This window comes from Mastacembelus armatus, chromosome 15, assembly GCF_900324485.2.
Source record: "Mastacembelus armatus chromosome 15, fMasArm1.2, whole genome shotgun sequence".
Classification (NCBI taxonomy): domain Eukaryota; kingdom Metazoa; phylum Chordata; class Actinopteri; order Synbranchiformes; family Mastacembelidae; genus Mastacembelus; species Mastacembelus armatus.
In genome coordinates this window covers 13,039,737-13,062,929 of record NC_046647.1, presented here as the reverse complement: position 1 = coordinate 13,062,929, position 23,193 = coordinate 13,039,737, and the positions used below count along the sequence as shown (strand labels likewise).

Below are 23,193 nucleotides of genomic sequence, written 5' to 3'. Positions count from 1 at the left end.
ATATTGACAAAACATTTCAAAAGCAGTTTATGGTTTTTAAATGGTGAGCCACTTTATTATGTACAGACTAGATAAGCAGTGATAAATCACTGACTGCTCATGTTCCTGTCGTCACTGGATACAAAGGTCAGAAAAATCTAACTTTTTTATTGGTGCAATTGGAGGGACATTTTTATTTTGCTCAGATCAAATACATTGAGCTGACAGCAAAAATAGGCACCATGTTCAGGTAAGAAAACTAAATATCTCCTCAAAGAGTTTCTTGCTGATTGCAGCTAGCCAGGGTTTTAATCCCTCATATATTTGCATAGGTTGCTGCTTTGACTAGGCAAGAATTGGTTGTGTAATGTCTTGAAAGTTAGATATTAAGCCTAAGTCTTTTCACTTTTAGGTTTTCTCTGATAGTCTGTATTTCTCTGATATTTGCTATCACAGCAAAGCCATATAAACCCTGGGTATGTATCCGCATTACACTAATCTCTGAAAAAAAAAAACCAAAACTAGTCACGTTTCACTTTAACAGTGTTAAAGTGAAAACTAGTCACTTTTCACTTTAACACTGTTAAAGTGCACTACACTTCACGCACTCTTCACTTTTCTGTATATACATAGTATTTATTTTATTTTACTTTATTTTTATTCCTTATTCTTGTTTCTAGTTTATTATAAAACTATGTACATACTCCATTCCTGTATATGTGTTTGCTCCAGACACCAAGACAAATTCCTAGTACTGTAAAGTGTCCTTTGCTGTACCTGGCAATAAAACCGATTCTGATTCTGATATTCAAATCATAAGTTAAATAATACTGTGTGGTCAATAATTTATATTTGGACAGAAGTTATGTAATATTTGTGTTGTTTTTTTTTTAGAATAAACTTAGAGATGAAGCATTCCAGGATACAATTATGTAAGTTACCATTTACTAAAATTTTAAAGGAGAGTGAATCATCTTATATGATCTATGAGAACTTATTCATTTCAGGTCCATAGATGACAAAGAAATGAAGTCCTGGGGGGTTGAAGTGGAGCCCCCAGAGCACATGGATGAGACTGACTATGATGTTGACCCTAGCATGAAGATTTGGAAGAGTATGGCAGGCAATGGACTGGACAAGCAGCACCTGAAGGCCAAAGAAGAGATGTACCACCTTTCACTGGTTGATATCCCTAAAGATCAAATCCAAAACCTGGACACCCTCCCTGCTGACGACGCCCAAGATAAGAACTCAGAGGAAGAATCCAAGTATCAGGAAGCTGAGGAGGATAAAGATGACATCGACCACCCGGTTTTCGTTAAGGTGATCTCAGATGAACCTGAGCAGGACTGGGATGAAATCTACCACAAGGCGAGGGAGCAAATAAATATATATCTGGCCCCACTAGTGGCCAAATACAAAGATGGCACAGAGATCCGTGCTTCATACTCTGAACCAGAGAAGGATGAGGACTACCTGTATCATCATGATGACCAGAGCTCACTTGTGCAGGTGGAACCGCTGAGACGTGAGGTCAGAGTTCACATTCAGCCAGAAGAGGACATGGACGTTCTGTACCACAAAGACCCACAGCTTGTCCCTTACCAAGATGATGCTAAAGCTGCTGCTCCTGTTGAACTGCCATCTCAAAGGAAGTACAGCGAACCAGAGGAAGATCTGGATCATTTTGACCACCACTAATCATAAATATGTACAGGCAGGTGCATCTGAACTTCAGGCTGCTCTTCTGATGTGTCATGTGATACAAACATACAAATACGTTCAAATGTATCTTGATAATAAAGATGCTTTAAGACATTCATACAAGATGTTGATTTATTTCTATGTATGTACATTATAAACATTAAAATATACAATTTCTGCTCCATTTGAACTAGAGGTTAATCAGACAGTAGTCATAATAGTAACTGCACATTAACAGGGACAATAATGTTTTGAAATAATCTGGTAGAAACTGAACAACTGAAAATAGGGTTTACACTTAAATATTCTCCTTCTCTTGATTTGCACTAGACATCATTGCAATTGTTAGTAGATCATGAGATCATCATTACTTTAAAGTGTGGGTGTATTACTGAAGCAGCTCAGCAGGAATGACCCCCTTCTTCAGTATGATGTTACCATACAGAGCTGTTTCCCTGTGTATACAGGGGGAAATAACACATAGGAAAATATGTTCATTTTGATTTTTTTAAATACATGTTTGAAATAATGAGACATCTGTTGTGCAAAATCTATGGACCTATAATTAAAATAATAGTTATTAGCCTTTTTTTCCAGACCTCTGAATTGCAGGACACATCTTATACTTCATCAGAATAACATAAAGTGAATGAAGTTTGATTATTAGGCTGGTGAAACACAGACCCTTTCACAAAGGGTCACATGCTTTTGACGACAGAATAAAACACTTGGATAAGATCTAGAAATGAAAATACACACCCAGTCGCCACAACAGCATAGGCTTTTTTGGCTCGTTCATAGAAATCAAACCTTTCCACCTTCTCAAGGGGACTCTATGTGTAAACAGAAATCGACACATAAAGTCAAAAATCAAAGAAATCCAAAGTTATTTTGTGTTACCTCCTTATTTTTCTAATCACCGTGTGTTACCTGACACCCAACCTGAGCCAGCAGCTGTGTGTAGGTGTCCCACGCAGGGACAGCAACACATCTCTGTTTGTCACTATCTACAAGATCCATGACTGCAGCCTGTGGAAACAAATTTAAATGAAGATAAATAAAGTAGCTCAGGACATTAACAAGACATCACTGTGGTTTCAACTTTAGATCTGTGGGTCCTGTACCGGAGAGGGGACATAGGTATCCAGGGGCAACAGCTTCAAAATGGCCTCCAAAAGTTGTGGGATTCGCAAACCTACATAAAGAGAAGACAAATAACTAGCTACTCCAGTCCTCCACCATCATTTTCACTTCCAATTAGGTGTGTTTGTTTGTTTGTTTGTCTACCTACCATCAGCTCTTATCTCTTTAGGACCACAGGCACAAATGGACGACGCTGGAAAATTTGCATCAGCAAGAACTGAAAGAAGAAAGCTGGTGAGTGTGTGAGAGCTGTTGTAGTGACTGCACACAGCGTTATAGGCCACAGGCTGGCAGTGTTACTGGCTGTACAAAAGGCTTGTCATACCCAGTTCATCGCCGTGGCCCATTTTAGCGAGAGCATACAGCAGTTCAGGCGACAAAACCGAGGGGACTCCTTTCAGTACGACCATACTCAGCCACACAGAGCAGAGAGCACCGGAACGTCTAAACGAAGCGAGAGCACTCACTTCACTTGACTTCCGGTTCTGTTTGGGCTCGGAGGCGATACCCGGCAAAAAAAATATAACCTATTAACACGGATATTTTAACGCAGAACGACAACTGTTTAGTGGGTAACAAATCGCATGGTGATATCTCCTGTTCGTTATCAAGCCAAACTTTAGTCTTTTACTTTTTGGTGTACCGGCTGAGGCTGTTGTATGATATTGAGGCTGACTATCTTAATATTTAACGTCGTCTTTGTAGACAAAAGGAAACGCGTCTAATTTGATTGGTCAGCGGGGCACCTCACCAATTAAAAAAAATATAGACAATCCATTAATTACTCAAATACATTTAGTTATGTAACAGTCTATAATCTTTTTTAAATGTAATTTGAAATTGTAAAGAAAAAAAGTCGATACGTACTATAATTCCGCTATTATAAAACAAGGCTATTATTTATGTTTTGTGTTCAGTTATTATCCGCGACCCGGACCCGAATAAGCGGAAGAAGATAGATGGATGGATTATTATTTCCAAAATGTTTCCGCAACTTTTGCAAATAAACTAAGCAAAACATATATAGCCCAATGGTTTCATGGTAGCCTATCTGGGACTATAAAATAGCCTGAAGAATTAGTAGCCTATGACAGATTACACACGATTTGGTCTGTGGTGTTTCTGACACCCTTGGGTGGGCATAATTCAGTGCAGACACCGGTGACAATGTTATTTCCTGTTGCCAAGAATATGAGATAATGAAAATATTTCAGATGAAAACCACTCCAGCCGTCCTGTTTTATCTGAGCCAGAGAAACTCTCAGCTGGATCGTAGAAAAATGCTGAGAAATCCTTCCTCTGACCGCAGGTCCCGGGTTGCTTAACAAAAATAAATAAAAAAAGGCGATCTGCATATAAAAAGGCTTTTATAAAGTCAAGTCAGAGTTTAGCATGTGCGCCTTTATACTGAACTTTACAACCCTTATTCAGCTGCTCTTAATAATGGACAGGAGAAACATCTTGGTACTTTATTGCATCAGTCAAATCAAATATTAGTTATATAAGTCATGTTTTTGCATACCAGACCTGCAGTATATAATTTTACTGTATTCCTGTAATATTAGCCTCAGTATTATTTGTAGTGGTCTGTGTTCAATACCAGGTAAAATAGATCCTGCTAATCAACCCACATCATATTACAAGAGCCTTTACCAGCTAAACGTTTATCAGGCTATTGGTTTAGTAATGTGTCCCAGTGGAAAAATATCGAAGCTTGTTGCTTCCTTTTTTATATAGGCTATTAATTGGATGTAAACCAGATGCAGTTACCAAAATGACTGAGGGCCAGAGTTGCAGTGTAGTTTAAGAATATGAAAGTGGTCTTTGGAGAGAGATTGGAGACTGCAGGGCAACAGAAAAGGACCTTGCAGGAGCCAGGCCTGTCTGCAGGACTGAAAGCCCCTTTCACCCTCTGTGGACCCATGCTGCTCTCTCTTTATTTGGGCTTCTTTAAATGAGTTTATCACGCTATGAGGGTTTGTGCTGCCAAAATGTAACGTTTTGCCCCCTTTGTCTGTGCGGAGAGCCTCAATTGAGTCTACATTTATTATTTTGACCTTTCGGTAGCCTCAAAGAGGAGCTTCTTTTCGGGTCCTCTCTGCAGACTTTTGTGATTCCTTGCGGACTGAGGAGACGAGTTTTTCCCCTCCCTCCTCCTTTTTAAAAGTTTTGTCCCAGGCAGCTCCGGGGGAATATTGAATGAAAATAAAAATCAATTAGGCCATGGCCTTGTGGAGATACGGGGCACCGCCGTGTGAAGATCAGAGTGAATGAAAAAGGTGCCACGCTATGATTGGAACGTCCAGAGAAAGCGCACACTAACCAAATTTGTTCTGGTGTTTTCTTTGAAGTCAAAATTATAGTTTCATGTGTTCCCTAATATTTCAAGCCAATAGATGATGCATAAGACTTAACATACAGACCTAGATGTGAGGACTGCTGCTGAAATAAAACTGTAGTATGAGGATAAACATTACAGAACCTGATTCACTGACATTTGTACTGAAGCTTAAACAGAGTCCACTGGTTAAATGATGATATTTAAATCCCCCATTTGACAAAACTGATAAAAACTGATGAATATATTAACAATAGGCCTATAAATCGCCTGCACATGTAATATACAACTTAGGCTAATTTGTATTAATCTATTTTTGAACCGCCCATCTAATGATTTTCTTACATGGTCTTAATGACTTACGCATGTGTATGTGAAGCCTCGTCTGCGTAACAGCCTCATTGAATTTATTGTCCGTGTCCTGTTTCTGTACTTTTGTGCAGAAGCGCCACCTAGTGGTCTGGAATACACATTTCTTAAACTGACTCCATTTGTTAGTTCATTGAGCTTCTCGGTTTTAGATTTGTAGCTGACACTATTTATTGAATTTCCTGAGGCTGAGATCAGCCCCTTAAAGCAGCCTATTTGAGTCACAGATTATATGCAATCATATGATTCTCCTTTGATTTCTGTTCAAACGAGTGACAGTACTGAGAACCACTTTAAAGATTTATTTGTAAAATGTACAGAAACAAGTTACCTACAAACTGCAGACAAATGCAGGCAAAGTCAGTACAAGTAATCAAGACGATTCCTCCTGTTACAGACTGACTACAGCACAGTAATCAAATGGTATTCACATACAAACCCACTGCCCTCCTGCACCCTGGTCACATTCCATGTTTATACTGAGCCCCGGCAGGAAAGGTTTCACTGTGATAAGACACTCTTTGTGCGCTCAGTCACTCAGTACTGCATCCAAATTTAAAACATCTTCCTTGTTAGGCTACGATCAGGACTTTTGCATGATTGAACTCAGATGAAGAAAAAAACCTCCTGAACTTTATTGGCTTGGCAAACTCCTGATCTGCTTTTTTCTACTTGTCCTGGAAACTAGCCTTTCTCTTCTCCACAAACGCTGTCATGCCTTCTCTACGATCATCCTGCAAGGAAGAAAAAACACAACACACACACACGCATCATGACTGGACTGTCAAACTCAAGTCATCCCTATCACTGGGTCTCGGATTGACTCCTTTACTTACTGTGGCGAAGGTAGCGTGGAATAAACGCTTTTCCAAACGACTCCCCTCAGCCAAAGTCAGTTCAAAAGCTGTAACCGCATCAGCGAACAGGTCAGACAAAACAGAAAGCTTAAAAATATCAATTTTTGTAATTAATTCCAACTATTTTACACACCTGCGTTAACAGCCTCTTTAGCCATAGCAGAGACCAGTTTGGAGTTGGCAGCAATTTTCTCCCCACATTTTACAGCTTCAGGCACCACCTGGTCCACAGGATAAACTTTACTCACTAAGCCTGAGAAATACAGAGCACAGCCTAATGAAATAAGATCATATTCCATCTTTAGCCAAGTGCCTATGCTGTAAAGACATTACCACTTCATTCAGTTTCTTTAGGTAAACGTACCAGCAGAACAACCTAAAAAAAAAAAAAATCTAAAGAACTTCATTCAGGGTCCTAAAAGTGCAGTAGTAAAACTCATTCTGCAGGAAAATGGCCTCTGTGAATGACATATTACATACATATTACATTATTCAACCAATTAATGGTCCAGTTTGTAAAAAGCATAGTGCTGTTGGTACTTGAAATACAATTAAGTAATTTTGTGCAATAGTTCCCAATATAGGTTGGGTCCCCAGCAGTGAGTCATAAAATGAATCTGTAGTTTACATATAACACTGGATGAAACAGATTACTAATTGTACTAATAAGAACTGTACTTGAACCTAAAATACGTAACTTTGGGGGTTTTCTTTTACTTCCGCACATACTGTAGCTTTAAGTGGAATACTTGAGTACTTTCCAACGCCGCTGTTACCTGATTGTTTGGCTTCTTGAGCATTAATCCTGTCTCCTGTTAGTACCATCTCCATAGCCAGGGATTTGCCCACAGCGTGGGTCAGCCGCTGGGTGCCCCCCGCCCCTGCAGGTAGACAGGTGTCATGAACAGCAGCTCCAAAAAGTAGAACATGACAACCTTGGTGTACTAAATGACTTTATTAGAAATACTTTACCGGGAATGGTCCCTAAGAGGATCTCCGGTTGGCCAAACTGCGCCTTCTCTCCGGCATAGATGATGTCACACATCATTGCCAGCTCACAGCCTCCACCCAGCTGAAACAGAAGAAAGTAAAGTAAGAAAACATGGAAACAGCACAAAGAAGCCAGTGAGCCTTTCACCAAAGTTCACATTTTTTTTGCTCTAGAAGGTTTTTAATTGTAATTTGAACGTAGTGTTTGTGTGCTGTTTTCTTTTGCCTGCTGTAAAACACTACCTGTGCTCAAATACAATAAATGACCTAAATAAAATAAAAAGACGCTCACAGCAAACCCATTGACGGCTGCAATCACAGGCTTCTTCACCGTGGACACTCTGTTCCAGTGAGCCAGGAAGTTTCCACCGTAACACTCCTGAAAGGTTCGATTCTGCATCTCTTTGATGTCTGCTCCCGCTAAAATACACAGAAGCTGATCTTACTGCTGATATCACATTGTAAACAGTTTATTGTACGTCTCCTCCTCCTCGCAGGAGTTAAGGTGCCAGAACAAGCACTCAGATCCCTCACCAGCAAAGGCTCTGTCGCTGCCGGTGATGACGATAGCTCCAATGTCACCATCAGTTTCAAAGCCATCCAGGGCCTGTCCCATCTCCTTCATCAGCCCGTCACACAAAGCATTGAGGGCTTTAGGCCGATTCAGCTGGATCAAACCCACATTTTTATTCTCACCTCGCTTATCCACCAGAATGTACTCATACTGAGCACCTGCATGAGGACAAAACCAACACTGATGGTCAGATTAATCAGACTGTTGTGCACTCCTATAACAATGAAGTGAAAATTAAAAACAGGTCTAAACCAGTGCAGTAGAACTAGAGATATTTGAAAGCCCATATCTTTGTTAAAACTTGGTGCCTACATTACCCAACATACAATTGAGCTGCCAAACGTTCTGTTATGTTTTTAAGGTGAAGTTTCCCCTTAGAATACTTGTCCTCATGTCAACATATTAGAAATGACCTTCATCTCTCACCAGTAACACTAATGAATACACAGAAATGTCATAGAAAACCCAAACTTTTAGGAGGTGAGGACAGGTTCGGAATCAGCGACACTGAAAACTAGGATTTGAATGTTTGAAAATACATTTTGAATGTGAAAGTTTTGGTTTCAAAACTGAAATCTATGATTCAAACCTTTGAAAATAACATTTGAAGATCTGAAAAAAATGCTTCATTCTTTTCAGTGTTACAAATAAATCTCTTAAAGTTTTAAAACGTGCTTTGCAAACATTCAACTCACTTTTTTCAGACATTCAACACTCTTTTTTTCAGAGTTTCAGATCTGCTCATTCTGACCCTGTCTTAACATGCAAAAATGATCTGAAGCTACCAGTTTCTGTGAGCTCCCGCCCCGGTCTTCTGTAAAGTTTCAGATCTTTCTGGGTCAGAAATGCGATCTGACACTGCAAAAACAAAAAACAAAAAAAAAACAAACGAGTTGAAACAATGAAAGGACAGAGTTGAATGTTTGCAAAGCAAGTTTTAAAACTTTAAGACTTATTTGTAACACTGAAAAGAATGAAGCCTTTTCAGATATTCAAATTTTATTTTCAAAGGTTTGAATCATTGCTTTCAGTTTTGAAACCAACATTTTCACATTCAAAATGTATTTTCAAACATTCAAATCCTAGTTTTCCGTGTCGCTGATTTCGAACCTGTCCTCACACCAAGTTGGCCAGAGCCTCCCTGCTCCACACCCGTCGCCTACTCAGTGACGCAGGTTTCTTGATATTGTGGCAGCAGAGCCACAGCTGCTCGTGCAGCCCCAACAAACCGACCCCGGCCTGGGGCTTTTCATCACGCACCTGAGCTGCAGAGCCGGGCGGCAGACAGGACGGACGGCGCTGCTTTGCAGGGCTTCAGCAGCAACGCGGAGCTTCTGCAGAGGAAAGCCATGACCGCGAAAGGACAGATGCTAAGGACAGGGTGATGGCTGTGCGTCTTCTTCTTTGGTGTTTGTCATCAAGTGGCATGTTACTGCCCCCTGGTGTCCGTAGCATAGCATATTCCCTTAGTGGTCATTTTATTATGACTTACTGATCAGGCTCATCATCATCATCATCATCATCAGTATGCCAGCTCAAAAACACTCAGTCCAAAATAAAATTCCTAAACATGAAACAGTAACTCAGTTTTTTACGCTCTTACAAGCAGTGGCCTGGATGAGCGCGCTGCGCGTTCTCGCAGTCGTCTGTGTGAACGAGCCTGCATCGTCCGTGACAATCCTCTCTCATCTGTCGAGTGCCAAAGCATAAGCAAGCATTAAAAAATAAAACACACGGAAATAAGGTAAGCACCAGCTGTTTGAATATACTGGCTAACATGGACGTGGGTGCATGGGCAGACAGGGAATTTGTTTTTAAATGGTTTGATTCCTTCAGGCTAAAATACAGGAGCGTACAGGGTAATTTACAGTGACATGAAATCATACATGCATGTATTTGCATTGTACATGCATTTGGAAAGGTTTTATTGATAACATATACGTGGATATACGTGGAATATGGAAATTTGTTGTGTATTTATAGGATAGTTAATTCTTCAGTTCCCTGCTAGAATTCAATAGAGGGTGTCAAATGATACTACAAACAAATACACCATTTTTGTTGTCATCCATAAACGGGATATTATAATGTTTTTGAAGACCTATAGCCAGCAGCTCACCAATTTTTCTCTGGTGAGCATATTTATTTTTAAACTGACCTACTTTAATGGAAGGGAGCAATCTGCAACACAGGAATGAGTCTTTATGAAGAGCAGATTCCCCACTGCAAACCCCTGACATCTCCCATTTATTCATCATTAGCAGCCTACAAACTGAGTTCTTCAGTGCTGTTGAAGCTTTATTCCCAAAATCAAATAAAACTTATTCCACCTAAATACTCAGGATAGGTGCATCATTTCTCTATGTCACACTTCACAGGTACAATGTAACCACTACAGGTAAACCTTAAATGTGTGTTTTTTGTTTTTTTGGCTTCATGTCTTCCTGCACAGATGTCAGGAACGAATCAGGTGGTTGCAACATGCTGGACTTGCCTCCTGCTCGCTGCTTTTCTGTGTGAGCCCATTTTGTGCAAGGGCGGTCGTGGAGGGTCCAAAGGCTCCTCTCGAGGGTCCCCGTCCCGCAGCTCCCCAGCGGGGAGTTACCGGGCAGGAGGTCCCTTTGGTGGGACCCGTTCTCGGTTCAGGGTGGCAGGGCGAAGTTCCCCGGTGAGGGTGGCCAGTGCAGCAGCAGCAGGGGCAGCAGTGGCATTGACAGCGGATAAATGGTACGCCTCTGCCTATCGCCGTAGCAACGCCGACAGCTCAGAGGAAGAGCTGGATTACTACAACAGGACCAATTACTTTGATGCACTAATGTCAGGCACGACTCAAAATGGCTCTTCTCTCTCTCAGCTGGTTTCTATCATTATTGCAACACTGTCCCCTAAATATGGACAGTTACTGGACAGTATACTGTAGATACACCCACTTTTTTAAAAATTAATTCCAGATTCGGTCTAGGACTGAACTTCTGCCCTGGATCTAACTATAATGTGCAAGACTGGATGGACCTTGCACTGGAAAGACCAGTTAGAGGTTTAACTTGGTGGCGGAAGGACACAGTCACAAAACATATCACTCTACTGTATGCGTTTACACATACAAAGCATCTATACCAACAGACATATACTGTATGTTCATTACCAGCACACTGTTCAACGTGACATTTCACCTCTTACTGTCAAATGTTTCAGTCTGTGTGAGAGAAATTGGGACTGAACAAAGGAACTCTTCATAACTAGTTTCCTTCCATAAAGGTTGATCTCTATATCAAACTGAAAAAAGTATTATCAGAAAAACATTAGTTGTACCTTGAAAACCTCATAAAATGCGCAAAAAATGCAAAGTGCGTAACTCGTATTACTGCTCAGTACAACTGAGACAAGTGATTTGTACGTATTAGGACTTAATATAAAGGCTGGACTACAGGTACAGGTTTTCTCCAATTCACACATTAAATGCACCAAATTGACACCAGCATTATTCTGAAACTGCTGTGTATTTTGTTTTATTCTTCAGTTGCAAGGAAATTTGTATTTTGCCATTTCTGATCTCAAACAGAATGACATTTTTTTAACATCATTCTTTATGCATAACGTAACTTTAAGATCTTGCTCAGTGATTCTGAATGATTTATGGTGCGTTCATGTAGATGATTCTCTACAATAAGACAAGACACATCAGAGTGCTGAGTATTGGGAAAGCTAAACTGCCCTTTTCATACAATTCATACCCTTTAATAACATTTACCTAATTAATATCTCATATCTTTGTACAAGCCACCTCAAGTTTGTGAGGAACACAAGAAAAAATGGCTGCTGTCACTATTATTTGTGTCTCTGAAGGTTTTCATGGTCTGCCCATCATCCCAGAAGAGTTTTTTACCTGCAGTAGACACTCAGGAGCAACAGACTGTTCCATATCTATAAGTGCACTCTATATGATAAAACACTTCTGTACATAATTAATACAGACTTTGTTATCACTGTCTTTATGCTAATAAATATCCTGTTTACACCATGTCAGATATTTGAATTTTATAAACAAAAAAAAAAAAAAAGCATATGCGAATCAAGTTAAACTATTTTATCTACAAAGCACATAGTGCTATGGTGACTTTTTATATAACAAAATGAACTGAACTCTAAAATATCAAAGACATAAGGAGACAGACTATATTCCCTTGATGACACTTTACGGTTAAATATAAATCATTCCAGGTTGAAGGCAAACTGGCAAAGTCCAGATACAGTTTCTGATTATCTTCATTAAAATGGCTCAGGTCAGTCCAGCATGACTTGCCCCAGCTCTCCTTTCCTGAAGGCTCTTATGAAATGGTAAGCTGCTGCTGTGTAGTTCGGGATAGTGACGGTAATGTTCCCTGAGAGAGATGAGGAAACACTGTCATTACCGGACAACTGCTTGTCAGATTGTTTGTGGTCTACCATTTAAAAAATGTCTTAAGATTTCCTAAATGTGCAGTTTGATGTTTTGGGAAACATCCTTATTCACTTAAGAGTTACACAAGAAGATTGAAGTCACTCTTATATGAAAGAACAAGATGGAGAATAAATGCATTTCCCAAAATGTTGATCTCAATAAAACAAAGAGAAAACGAATTAACATGACTGCATGGAGTAGGAGTGTCTTGTGTTTTCTTACCCACTCCAGTAATTGCTTTAACTCGCTGGGTCTTTCCAAGTTTTACAGCAATGCGTTTGAGGACATGCTGGATGTCATCACTGGGCTCTTGGAGGTCATATTTCTCCACATAACTGCACATATAAACACACACACAATAAACATTCAGTGCAATGCAAAGCCAAAAGGAATACACTGGCCATATGAAAGTTTACTCAATCACAATACATCCTGAAAATTCATACCTAAACTTCCCAAGCCTGTTCAGAGAATAGAGTAAGTAGTCAGCAATAACATCTTCACCCACTAAATGGTCCAGTATAGTTCCTGCAGAAGGAAAGAAAGAAAACTCAAAACTGGAAAAGCCTCCTTTACAGCCAAATGGGACTGCATTTCTGGATACAGTACAAAAAGAAAGTCTGCTCACCACACAAAGCCAGCTTCATTCCTGTTTCAACACTCTCGATCTTAGGAGGCAAGACCCCTGGTGTGTCCAACAGATGTATTACAGGCCGTTCACACACCTTAAGACAAAGACAGACACAAATATGTACAGATGCAGACACACAACAAACCCATGACAAACACAGAGACAAACATGTCCTCCACACCCACCTGAATTTTAGTCAGGACCGCTTTGGTAATACCTGGCTCCCCACCTACTCGAGATGCACGACCTGAAAGTGGTGTATAATTAAAAGTTTCAATTAATGTCTAACAACTACTGTATGTTCCGGACCATAAGTCACACTGGAGTATAAGTTACTTTAAACAAAAGTGACCTTGTTGAATGGAAAAAAAACCAAAATTGCGCTAATTCTGGGGAGAAAATGAAGTGGCATGTCCCCCTCCTCTCTCAGGTTACCTGAAGGCTGACACTCACTACAAACTTCGTTTCAGCTGCAGACTTTATTACCTGCAGCTTAAAATCTGCAGCGTTACACTAGGAGTTGTAATTTAGCATGAACATACACGTTTTCAGCAGTACAGTATTATATTGAGTTGTGCCAAGAGTGTTGTCTAATACTAATGACTACTTGACAAAATGACTGTAAATACTAACATATGAGTTGTTGGCTATATAAGTCGCAGGATAAGCCAGATAACTAAAAAAAAAGCAAGACTTATAGTCTGTTACATACAATATACAACTCCTTCATTATACATACCCTTTTTCAAGTTTGTTCTTCTTAATGAGTTTATAAGAGATGACTTCCCTACATTTGGCACTCCAATCACCATCAGGCAATAATTTGTATTCTGAAAGTTTCACAGGATAAGATCAATATATTAGCATTTTACTCTACTCCATTTTGATAGCGTACATTACGTGGCTTAAAGCAGATGTGTTGGCATCGGGGTACATGTTGGTAAGTGGCAATGAGTAACGAGAAATTACGAGTCTCATGATACCATAGCTTTAATTAGCATACCTCGTCTCTGTTAAAACGTGGGCTGCTCTGAATAATTTCCATCACCATTGGAACCAACTACAGAATAAAAAAGAAAAAAAACAAGAATACATTTTCATAATTTTATTTGATATCAAACCATCAAACCAGTGAGACTCACTTTTACCTTTTTGATGTTGTCATCTCTCTGTTTTAAGCAGTCTGTGAAAAGAACATTCCTCATGCCATTTTTTCCTAGCGTCTTCATGATTGCCTGCAGGGTTAAATGTAAAGGCATCATTTTTTAATAGTAACTTTAAAACACAAATGGCATGACTGTTAGCAGCAGGACATTTTACCTGTTTGTGGGACATGTCAGCAAGGTCCATCTTGTTGAGAATTAGCATATGGGGTTTGACATCCAGAGTCTCCTGAAACACAGGGTTTCTCCCAGAAAAGGGGATATGCTTAATGTCAAAGAAAACTCAGCTCTCCCTTCACTGCTCCAGTAAACAGCAGCACAATCAGGTGTTACCTACAACGCCTGTTTTTAGTCTTTGTTCCTCCAACACTGCATGATCTTAAATGCATAAACGCCACCTGCTGTGTGGCGTTTTGCTTTATATATAAAATCACAAAACTGAACTGAAGAGTATTCTACAAAGAATTATTAACTTAGTTATTCTATTAAAGTTAAGCATTTATGGCACCTCTGAAACTTAGATGACCTTTAGTCCTAGAATAACCTTTGACCCTGGGAGGATTTATTGGACGCACAGGGATGCAGTGATGTCTTTACGACCGTATACTGAATCACACCTTATCTGTAGGTAGTCCATTAGCGTCTCCCACACTCTTCTAACCTATAAAATGTTGTAAGTAAAGGAGAGTTGTTTATTCTGTTTCCTCTCCTGTGTCGACTGAACCTGACTGCACTCGTTATCCTTAAAGGGAGACTTCTAACTGCTCTCTCTTTATGTTTCATTCATTGTTGAGTTCATCTGAGAAGTATAGATTTAAAAAAGAAAATGTATCCAACAGAAGGACTTACAATCTGATTTGCAAATACAATGCCAAAATCTTGATGGGCTGGAATCCCCAATAATAATAGAAATATTATATAATTTAAAGTTTAATTTACTTCTTTCCTCTAAAATGGGATACTTTCCTGTTTAATCCTAGTAGGAACCAGCTTGTGTTTTATTATGATTATTTATTATTATTTTATTATGATTCATAAAACGTACCTACACTTTAAATGCTGGTTTTATCAATCAATCAATCAATCAATCAAGGATACTCTGGCGTCGTGGATTTCTATGATACAGTCCACACTCTTGAGACTGGCTCTCATCTGCTTCAGTCCTGCAGACAGTAAAATTAAACAAACACACACATATATACATATATGTTAAATACACACATGCCTGTTTGATTTACATTAACACTGTAATGAACAAATATGACCCATCCTGGACACAGTTTCCATCAAAGTCGTCACCTTTAGCCATGTGTCCCGGGAACCAATGAGCCACTTCCCGACCACCAAAGTCGAACACGGTTCTGAACTGGGCGAGAGCCTGGTTCAGTTTCATAGTTTCTGTTAATCTAAATATGACACCGTCTGTCAGACTTTTGTGTCAGTGAAAGGCTCATCTTAACCTGGTAGCTACAAAACCTCTCGCTGTACGGGACATATTGATGTGCTACACTGTTTACATGCCGACGGGAATCTGTCGTCAAAAATATTGGTTCCGGTTAATTGCATCTATTTCTTCTTCTGTCATTTGTCTTTTTCTCATTTTTAAAATGATGGGCGCATTACTGCCCTCCGCAGGGTGAAGGGTGAAGCAATGTTGCCAGTTATATGAGATTGTGTTTATAGTAGAGTTATGCATTAAAATGCACTATAACATGGTGAATTCATGCCAATTGTTTGTGAAACTATGGAAACAGGGGGATGTCATTAAGATCTTGGCAGTTTGCATGAATTAAAGTGATCATGACCTTTGCCAAATTTGATCCTAATCTGTGTGACATGAAAGGCACATAATATGGGACAATTTGGTTTTATGTTCTCCAGTCCAATACTTTGTTTTAACATAACATTCAAAATTAATTATAATGTGAGGATGAGTAAGGCAACATGTTTTCACAAACAATAAAATGATTAGTAAATGGAATACTTCAATAAGTAAAAACCCCATAAAATGCTTTGCACATACACGTGAGAATTTATTTACTAACTGATTTAAAAATGTTAAGATAATGTATTAATACATATATAATCATGAAAATATATTGAATAAAATCAATTCATAAATAATTATGGTATTATCAAAGAAGAAAGTTGAAACTTCCAACCAGCCCAGTCATACACGCATGAAACTCAGGGTGCTGGCGAGATAATACCTGACACACATCCTCGGATCCTCTGTACTGACAGAGCAGTGTTACAGAGACAAAACACTGTACAATTGTATTCTAACTCATTGGCATCGTGAAGAGTTATATAAAGCACCTTGGAGATATGACTTGTGAATTTGACAATATAAGACAGTGGTGTTACAAAATCACCACTATTTCTTAAAAATTCGCATTATTTTTTAAACAAATTTATAAATCAGGATGACTACACACCAACTTCAAAGCTAATTCATTGATGTTCTACATAAACAAAGAAGCATTTGTTTCTTAATATTTAAAGATGTACACTTAATGCATTTTAGAAAAATATGATTACTGTGTTGATCATTTGTTTCAATTCCCTGTCTCAGCCTTTAATAAAATCAAAGTGAATTTTTGTTATACTTCCCTGAAGTCCCCAGTATAAGGTCAGCAATACTTGCACTTCCGTGTCTAAAATCATAGTCTGAAAAAAATTGCTGATTTTAGATATAAATCTGATAAATGCAGCATTGTTATTTTAAAGCTTGGATTTGGCTGACTCATAGGGACTAATGGAGGAGTAGTGGGAGATGAGCCGATCAGCTTCTCTCCACCCAGTGAGGACAGCCCCATGGACGGTGGAGTAGTAGCTGGGATGAGTGGCCTCTCCAGCAAACAACACCTGAAAAGGCTGGAATACACCCAGAAAGTTAGAATAAAAAGTCATAAACCTTGGAAAATGTAGTGTGAGTTGCATATATCTTTGTGTTTTGAGTATGAACATGCAGGTACTTGTGACTGTGATCCCTTTGTGGGAAGGGGCTCCATCATGTTCTCCAGGTCCTGCACTGAGCAGCCTTTTCCGGGATAGCTGTAGGAGCCGAGTGTCCACGGGTCATGAAACCACTGGGAGCGCAGGATTCTCCTCGGGGTTATCGTAGGGTTCCCTAAACACATGCAGGTATTGTATGGGTATTGACAGATTATTTTAAAATAGGCTCAGAAACGTTTTGGAGAACATAAAGAGGAAGTAATGCACTCGCAGCAAAGTACCAACGTTGCCTAATGCTCATGTAGACTGACCTGTAAACCTGCGAATAAGTTGTGTGATGGCATGTGAGACCTCCTGTTCAGACAGTGTCTCCATGTACTCTGACTCATGCCCAGCAATCCAGCCACACAGAACATGGCCATACCTAAAATGTAAACCACAAACAGGATTGCTGACTTACTAAATACATTTGTCATTTATTTTGCATTAGATACAACAGAAGTATCAGCTTTTATGCCCCTAATGCAATTGTTGACCTTTCAGTGGGTTTGAGCACAGAGAACCCAAACAGCTTCTTTATCCAGGATCTTGGTACATCGGGCACCTGGTCCACCAGGGTGTCCTGAATCATGATACAGATACAGACAGTTTAAGCATTCAAACAGTATGTGTTAGATTGACCATTGACATAAACATCAACAACCAATTTGGGGTCTGGGTGTCTGCTTCTCAGAAAACCTTCTCTGAATAGCATGGGTCAGCAATCTCATCAGATCTCACCTCTCACTGCTGGGATGAAGCAACAAGGACATAGAAGACAGAAAAAGAGGAAGCTGAGGAACTGAAGTAAGCAGGAATAAGTATTTTGGTGGGGGAAGCCAAATCTGAATTTCACATTTACACCAGTGACACATTTGAGTCAGATACAGCTAAATCACACTATTTAAACATAGCTGCAGCACAAAGTATTTTTTATATAGGATTGAGTGTGTTTGAATGTTTGTAGAGTAAATTTATTCACTGGCTACATGTCTCACCTCATCTTCCCACAAAAGACAGATGATGTCACAGTCAGGATCCCACCACGCTGAATCAAACTCCACAAATATTTTATTGTTTGTTCCAAAACCTAGTCTCTGGATGGAGTGCAGCTTGTGTAGAGGAAGAGGAGGATGGAACAGAGTTGAATGGTGCTTCTTAAGGTATCCTGACAAAACACAACAACAAAACTTATTTTGTCTGAATATATCTTGTATAAGCATTTTCAGTATTTTCACTCCTGAAGTAGAAAATACTCTTTTTGTGTATGTAAGCATGTTATTCTACCTAGTGATACTGTGACAATAACATGATCAGCAGTGATCCTTTCTCCATCAGCACATTCAACCACCACAGGGTTTTCTCTCTTCTCTGAGCTGTTCCAGTGGACACAGTGCACAGGCTGATTGTACGTCACTAAACCACTGGGGAGCTCCGACATCAAACTTTTGATTAGACCTTCATAGCCACTGTGCCGAAAGAAAATAATGATTAGGTCAATCTGATACAGACACAATTGGTCAATTAACAGAAAGATGTACTATATTTTTTAGTGTTGTTTTATTTCTGCTCAGGGTTGTTTAGTTTATGACTCTGGTCAGGACTGTCCCCTAGATATATTTGGGGTCTGTGCATCTGCAGGGGCAACATCACAAATACTTAGACTTGATTTGCTTAACTTTATTTCATGTCACTATAAAACAAACACAAGTAAGATGCAACATTCACTTATGAAATTATTAATATTTAATCAATGCTGGAGCACGTACCCTGGGAATGTACAATCCAGTCCAGGTAGAGTCTTGTAAAGACCAAAAGCCCCCAGTCCCACCTCATCCAGGCTGTGAGTCCCATTATAACAGCACTCTCCCTTCAACACGGTACTCATCATACACATTCGCAGAGACCTGGCAGCTGCATCAGTAGCTTTCCACTTCTCTGCTGCTCGTTGTTGCACCTGCACCAGGCGACAAGAGACTAAAAAAACTTTTTCATAAATTCTTGTAAGATGCAGTTTATTATCAAGAACATGTGACGTCTAACAGCCAAACCTGGCTGGCAGCTGATCCCTGGTCCTGGAAGCTCACAGACACACGCACGCACGCACGCACGCACGCACGCACGCACGCACACACTACCAGTGTTATTATTTTAGTCACTGAAAGACATGTACCTCTGACCGGATGAACTCTCCCACACTGGTGCAGGGTTCTCCTCCTTCACTCTGAAACACTGAGCATTCATCCAGCAGCTCAGCAAGCATCTCCCGAGCAGCATAGAGGTCCTCAGCATTCAGCTTCTGACCTACACAAATCATATAACCCACAGGATACTGACTGAATAACATCATTAAATCACTTCACTCACACAGTGCAGTAGGTAGCCAATGGACAGACACAGCCTACATGTGCCATTAAATACAATAAGACTAAAGCAGCTGCAGGTATGGCTTTCATCCACTGTTGTTTGCTCTGTTCCTCTGTAATACCAGTTTCTTACTATTCATACCTTTGCACTGTGCTATTCTAGTTTCAGTAAAAGCACATACATTGGTGGCAGTAGATGATTAAAATATTCTCTAGCTGCTCAAGTGCAGGAAGAATATTCAATATTTAACTGGCTGTCTCTCTGACTTCTGACCTATGTGGCTGACTGCTGTAAAGTCTTATCTGAAATGAGTGCACTCTGTCTATGACTATCTCCTGCAGTTCAGACTGCCATATAAAGAAAAACGGTTTTACTGTACTTCTCTGTTTATGTTACTGCCTTTCAGTTCTTGTTAGACACTTTTTGCAGTTGACTGCTACAGTTTAATAACAAATGACAAACAAATCATCTACTCCAGACTGACTTTAAACCCAGAGCAGAGAGGAAGAATAATAAAAACCAAAATAATATCCTGAAATTTTACCTGAGGAGGTGAGGACACTGGGAATCCAGGGGAGATGTCCTCCGATGTCTACGTTCTGGTTCTCCGGGTTGAGGGCCTCTGGGTCCAGGAGCCTGTACTTGCGGGCCAAACAAAACACAGGGTTCTCCTCACAAGGTCCATGGATCCAGTTTGCCCCTAGCTCAACAATAATATTACCTAGAGATGAAAAATACAGTGAGTCTGCAGAAAGGAAAATATTATACTGAATCAGACTAAGACATTAAAACTGTCCAGTTCTTAAATAAATAAAGACATAAGCAGCGCTAAGGTGTTTCTATAAAAACAGCCTTTCTCAACACTGACAGATGCAAGAGTTTATACAGGTCTATGTGCTGTTGGCTGTGACTGTAACAGCTGTCAGGAATGATAAACTATTTCATGTGATAAAATGACGGTACCTATGACACTCACCCAGGCTGCTTGTTTTTATTCTCCCTCCACTTCTTGTCGTCGCTTCCAGTATCCTCACATCATGAAACCCGCTGTTAAGGAGCCTGTGTGCAGCTGATATTCCTGATATCCCGCATCCTATTATGACTATTCTCGCGTTCACGTTCATGACCGCAGTTCTTTGAGCACTAAAACACTCTGTACTACACAGATAGATGACTCCAGCAGTGTTTCCAACTCGTCAGTAAGGAAAGTAGCTATTGGCTGTCCTAAAAGTCGCTAGAGGTCGCCGAATGACGTCATTGCACATAATTTGCATAATTTCCATGGCACATGCTGTAATTGTGATAGACGCTTTTGCCAACTTCAGAAATGGAAAGTAAGAGACAATTGTGATTCTTTATAAGAAATAAGGGACAGAATAAGGGACACTCAAAATATTTGTACTGTGCCATATAATGTAGCATGACGGCCTGCAGTTAATAGGTTCTCAGACATAAATAGACGACCTTGCTGTAAATGACTTAGGCTGTTTGAGTCAAATGCAGTTATTTATTTTAGACAAAGAACATTTTACTTTTTTATTATGCCATGCATCAGTACAGATCACGCACATACATGATCGCACGCGCATTCATTTGCAGTCGGGACGCGGAGACGTGAATATTTCCTGCTATGACTACAGCTGGGAGGGAGGGACTGCTGCGAGAGGACCGGGCCGCCTGTGAGGGCTTTGGGACGGGGGAGGGGCCCGCGGCTGCAGCTGATGCGGCAAATTGAGAAGTGTAAGAACGGTGCAGTACAGACACACCAGAGTCTCCAAAAGTCTCCAGTAACACCAGAAAAAGTCGCCAGATTTGTCGCTAGTGGCTTTTTAAAAAAATGTGTCGCTAGAGGGTCTGAATACTCGCTAAATATAGCGACAAAGTCGCTAAGTTGGCAACACTGGACTCCAGGCTGCTGCTGACCCCCGTGGACTCAGTTACACTCAAAACTAGTTCCCTGTGAAACAGCACTGGACCACAAGTCTGACCACGCATTTATTTCCGGGTACAGAAAACTCGCCAACCCCGAGGCGCGTGTAAAATATAAAGAGGGGCAAGTCTTTATATAATATTTGATTCTCCATTCTTAATGTATGTAATCAAAATGTTATTATACGATAAACCACACAGGTTTGCGGAGTTCAATATCTGCACTGTCTCATTTACAAAGCGACAGTTCCAGTGTGCGCTGCCAGTGTTGGACAGTAGGGGGCGATGTTTCACTATTGCTGAGCCGTATATTCCCCAAAGAACAAACAAAAACAAACAAACAAAAAGCAATAATCCTGCACGATTTAAAAATTATTCAGCAGTCCTCTAGATCCCTGCTCTTATTTTTGAAAATATTCATCTATAAGTCTCTGGTTGAATCTCTTTCCCTCAGTGCTGGACTGCAGTGGAATTATAAAATATTTTTATTTCTAAAGACAAACTTCACAAAAAGTAGCATTTGGAGTTGTGTGTGTGTAATATGCCCTAGATTCACACAGTTTGCACCTAATTGTACCAGATTTTATGAGAAGATGCAGAACTGCACATTTGGTCTTAGAATAACAAACACATGCATCTATTGCAGCTACTATACAACTGAAATGTCCACCCTTGTTTTCCTCTTAGTTTTGGTGAAACACCATTCTGATTGAGAATGATTGATTGAGTGGTAATTAAATATGCAATCTCAATCAGAATGGTGTTTCACCAAAACTAAGAGGAAAACATTTAGCCTATCCATAAACAATATGAACATCCAGTTTAAGTTTAGAGACATGTCAGTTTAACAGGGTGATGGACCACCTGTAAAAGTAGGTAAAGGAGTAACGTCACATAGCATTGTTTACATTAGAGCATTAATCTCCCTGTGTACACCCCCTTAGGATATTTCTAAAGGTGCTACTGACATGAAATTTTCACCAGATGTTGGTAACAGCCCATGTAATTCACACATGCAAAGAAATCAAACCATAGATGTTTATAAATTCAGTTATGTGTAATAATGTGAAATGACACAAGGAAAAAGTATTGAACGCACGTATTGAAATTTATTTAATACTTCGTACAAAAGCCTTTGTTGGTAATGACAGCTTCAAGACGCCTCCTGTATGGAGAAACTAATCCCCTGCATTGCTCAGGTGTAATTTTGGCCCATTCTTCCACACAAACAGTCTTCAAATCTTGAAGGTTCCATGGGCCCCTTTTATGAACTCTGATCTTCAGTTCTTTCCATAGATTTTCAAGTCAGGTGATTGGTTGGGCTCTTCAAGCAGTCTTTTTTCTTTCTCCGAAACCAATTGAGAGTTTCCTTGGCTGTGTGTTTGGGATCATTGTCTTGCTGAAATGTCCACCCTTGTTTCATCTTCATCATCCTGCTGTCAAGACAGCAGATTTTTATCAAGAATGTCTTGGTACATTTTTCCATTCATCCTTCCTTCAATTATGTGAAGTTTGCCAGTACTGTATGCTGAAAAACAGCCCCACACCGTGATCTTCCCACCTGCAAACTTCACTGTTGGTATGGTGTTTTTGGGGTGATGTGCAGTGCCATTTCTCCTTCAAACATGGTGTGTATTATGACATCCAAAGAGTTCAATTTTGGTCTCATCTGACCAGACTAAAACCAAGACTAACTAAAACTGAGACTAAG

At 39.9% G+C, this 23,193-nt stretch overlaps 6 protein-coding genes across 7 annotated transcripts; 2 read left to right on the top strand and 4 right to left on the bottom strand.

Moving 5' to 3' along the window:
• The first annotated feature begins 169 nt into the window (after nt 1-169).
• LOC113131550 (uncharacterized) lies at nt 170-1,801 on the top strand. Of its 2 annotated transcripts, none has more exons than XM_026308942.1 (4): nt 170-229; nt 392-455; nt 874-911; nt 995-1,801. In XM_026308942.1, the coding sequence occupies exons 3-4, from the start codon at nt 887-889 to the stop codon at nt 1,678-1,680; spliced, it is 711 nt and encodes a 236-aa protein (XP_026164727.1). In that variant the 5' UTR covers nt 170-229; nt 392-455; nt 874-886; the 3' UTR covers nt 1,681-1,801. The 2 variants fall into 2 exon arrangements, with proteins under 2 accessions (XP_026164727.1, XP_026164726.1); XM_026308941.1 differs by having other exon boundaries at nt 176-229; nt 987-1,801.
• fuom (fucose mutarotase) lies at nt 1,802-3,273 on the bottom strand. Its single transcript, XM_026308954.1, has 6 exons — nt 3,152-3,273; nt 2,975-3,043; nt 2,808-2,878; nt 2,614-2,712; nt 2,443-2,516; nt 1,802-2,138 (listed from the first exon to the last, which is right to left on the bottom strand). Exons 1-6 carry the CDS (start codon nt 3,234-3,236, stop codon nt 2,072-2,074), a joined length of 465 nt encoding a protein of 154 aa, XP_026164739.1. The 5' UTR covers nt 3,237-3,273; the 3' UTR covers nt 1,802-2,071.
• Nucleotides 3,274-5,815: 2,542 nt separating this feature from the next.
• echs1 (enoyl CoA hydratase, short chain, 1, mitochondrial) lies at nt 5,816-9,362 on the bottom strand. The gene is made up of 8 exons (XM_026308938.2): nt 9,215-9,362; nt 7,915-8,112; nt 7,673-7,800; nt 7,363-7,462; nt 7,167-7,271; nt 6,524-6,643; nt 6,370-6,437; nt 5,816-6,267 (listed from the first exon to the last, which is right to left on the bottom strand). Exons 1-8 carry the CDS (start codon nt 9,303-9,305, stop codon nt 6,202-6,204), a joined length of 876 nt encoding a protein of 291 aa, XP_026164723.1. The 5' UTR covers nt 9,306-9,362; the 3' UTR covers nt 5,816-6,201.
• Nucleotides 9,363-9,586: 224 nt separating this feature from the next.
• sprn (shadow of prion protein) lies at nt 9,587-11,030 on the top strand. The gene is made up of 2 exons (XM_026308953.1): nt 9,587-9,698; nt 10,407-11,030. Exon 2 carries the CDS (start codon nt 10,407-10,409, stop codon nt 10,872-10,874), a length of 468 nt encoding a protein of 155 aa, XP_026164738.1. The 5' UTR covers nt 9,587-9,698; the 3' UTR covers nt 10,875-11,030.
• Nucleotides 11,031-12,026: 996 nt separating this feature from the next.
• mtg1 (mitochondrial ribosome-associated GTPase 1) lies at nt 12,027-15,721 on the bottom strand. The gene is made up of 11 exons (XM_026308927.2): nt 15,489-15,721; nt 15,288-15,352; nt 14,347-14,451; nt 14,175-14,261; nt 14,030-14,086; nt 13,766-13,856; nt 13,212-13,273; nt 13,024-13,120; nt 12,842-12,923; nt 12,618-12,730; nt 12,027-12,336 (listed from the first exon to the last, which is right to left on the bottom strand). Exons 1-11 carry the CDS (start codon nt 15,580-15,582, stop codon nt 12,239-12,241), a joined length of 951 nt encoding a protein of 316 aa, XP_026164712.1. The 5' UTR covers nt 15,583-15,721; the 3' UTR covers nt 12,027-12,238.
• Nucleotides 15,722-16,418: 697 nt separating this feature from the next.
• LOC113131529 (peroxisomal N(1)-acetyl-spermine/spermidine oxidase-like) lies at nt 16,419-20,771 on the bottom strand. The gene is made up of 10 exons (XM_026308901.2): nt 20,530-20,771; nt 20,098-20,274; nt 19,360-19,490; nt 18,956-19,143; nt 18,474-18,655; nt 18,185-18,354; nt 17,684-17,769; nt 17,459-17,571; nt 17,168-17,322; nt 16,419-17,066 (listed from the first exon to the last, which is right to left on the bottom strand). The coding sequence occupies exons 1-10, from the start codon at nt 20,675-20,677 to the stop codon at nt 16,914-16,916; spliced, it is 1,503 nt and encodes a 500-aa protein (XP_026164686.1). The 5' UTR covers nt 20,678-20,771; the 3' UTR covers nt 16,419-16,913.
• Nucleotides 20,772-23,193: the final 2,422 nt, after the last annotated feature.

Excerpts from the sequence above, each read along its gene's own strand:
- echs1 (XM_026308938.2), bottom strand. The coding sequence starts at position 9,305 with ATGGCTTTCCTCTGCAGAAGCTCCGCGTTGCTGCTGAAGCCCTGCAAA. Across the intron at positions 6,644-7,166 it reads TCAAGAAGCCAAACAATCAG|GCTTAGTGAGTAAAGTTTAT; the intron begins GTAACAGCGGCG and ends TGTATTTCTCAG. Across the intron at positions 6,438-6,523 it reads TAAAGAGGCTGTTAACGCAG|CTTTTGAACTGACTTTGGCT; the intron begins GTGTGTAAAATA and ends ATGCGGTTACAG.
- LOC113131529 (XM_026308901.2), bottom strand. The coding sequence starts at position 20,677 with ATGAACGTGAACGCGAGAATAGTCATAATAGGATGCGGGATATCAGGA. Across the intron at positions 18,355-18,473 it reads TATTGTCACAGTATCACTAG|GATACCTTAAGAAGCACCAT; the intron begins GTAGAATAACAT and ends GTGTTTTGTCAG. Across the intron at positions 17,323-17,458 it reads ACTTATTCGCAGGTTTACAG|GGAACCCTACGATAACCCCG; the intron begins GTCAGTCTACAT and ends GCATGTGTTTAG.
- sprn (XM_026308953.1), top strand. The coding sequence starts at position 10,407 with ATGTCAGGAACGAATCAGGTGGTTGCAACATGCTGGACTTGCCTCCTG.
- fuom (XM_026308954.1), bottom strand. The coding sequence starts at position 3,236 with ATGGTCGTACTGAAAGGAGTCCCCTCGGTTTTGTCGCCTGAACTGCTG. Across the intron at positions 2,713-2,807 it reads ATACCTATGTCCCCTCTCCG|GCTGCAGTCATGGATCTTGT; the intron begins GTACAGGACCCA and ends TTGTTTCCACAG. Across the intron at positions 2,139-2,442 it reads TATGCTGTTGTGGCGACTGG|GGAAACAGCTCTGTATGGTA; the intron begins GTGTGTATTTTC and ends CTGTATACACAG.
- LOC113131550 (XM_026308941.1), top strand. Across the intron at positions 456-873 it reads CAAAGCCATATAAACCCTGG|AATAAACTTAGAGATGAAGC; the intron begins GTATGTATCCGC and ends TTTTTTTTTTAG. Across the intron at positions 912-986 it reads GCATTCCAGGATACAATTAT|GTCCATAGATGACAAAGAAA; the intron begins GTAAGTTACCAT and ends TATTCATTTCAG.
- mtg1 (XM_026308927.2), bottom strand. The coding sequence starts at position 15,582 with ATGAAACTGAACCAGGCTCTCGCCCAGTTCAGAACCGTGTTCGACTTT. Across the intron at positions 15,353-15,488 it reads CCCGGGACACATGGCTAAAG|GACTGAAGCAGATGAGAGCC; the intron begins GTGACGACTTTG and ends TACTGTCTGCAG. Across the intron at positions 12,924-13,023 it reads AATGAAGCTGGCTTTGTGTG|GAACTATACTGGACCATTTA; the intron begins GTGAGCAGACTT and ends TTCCTTCTGCAG.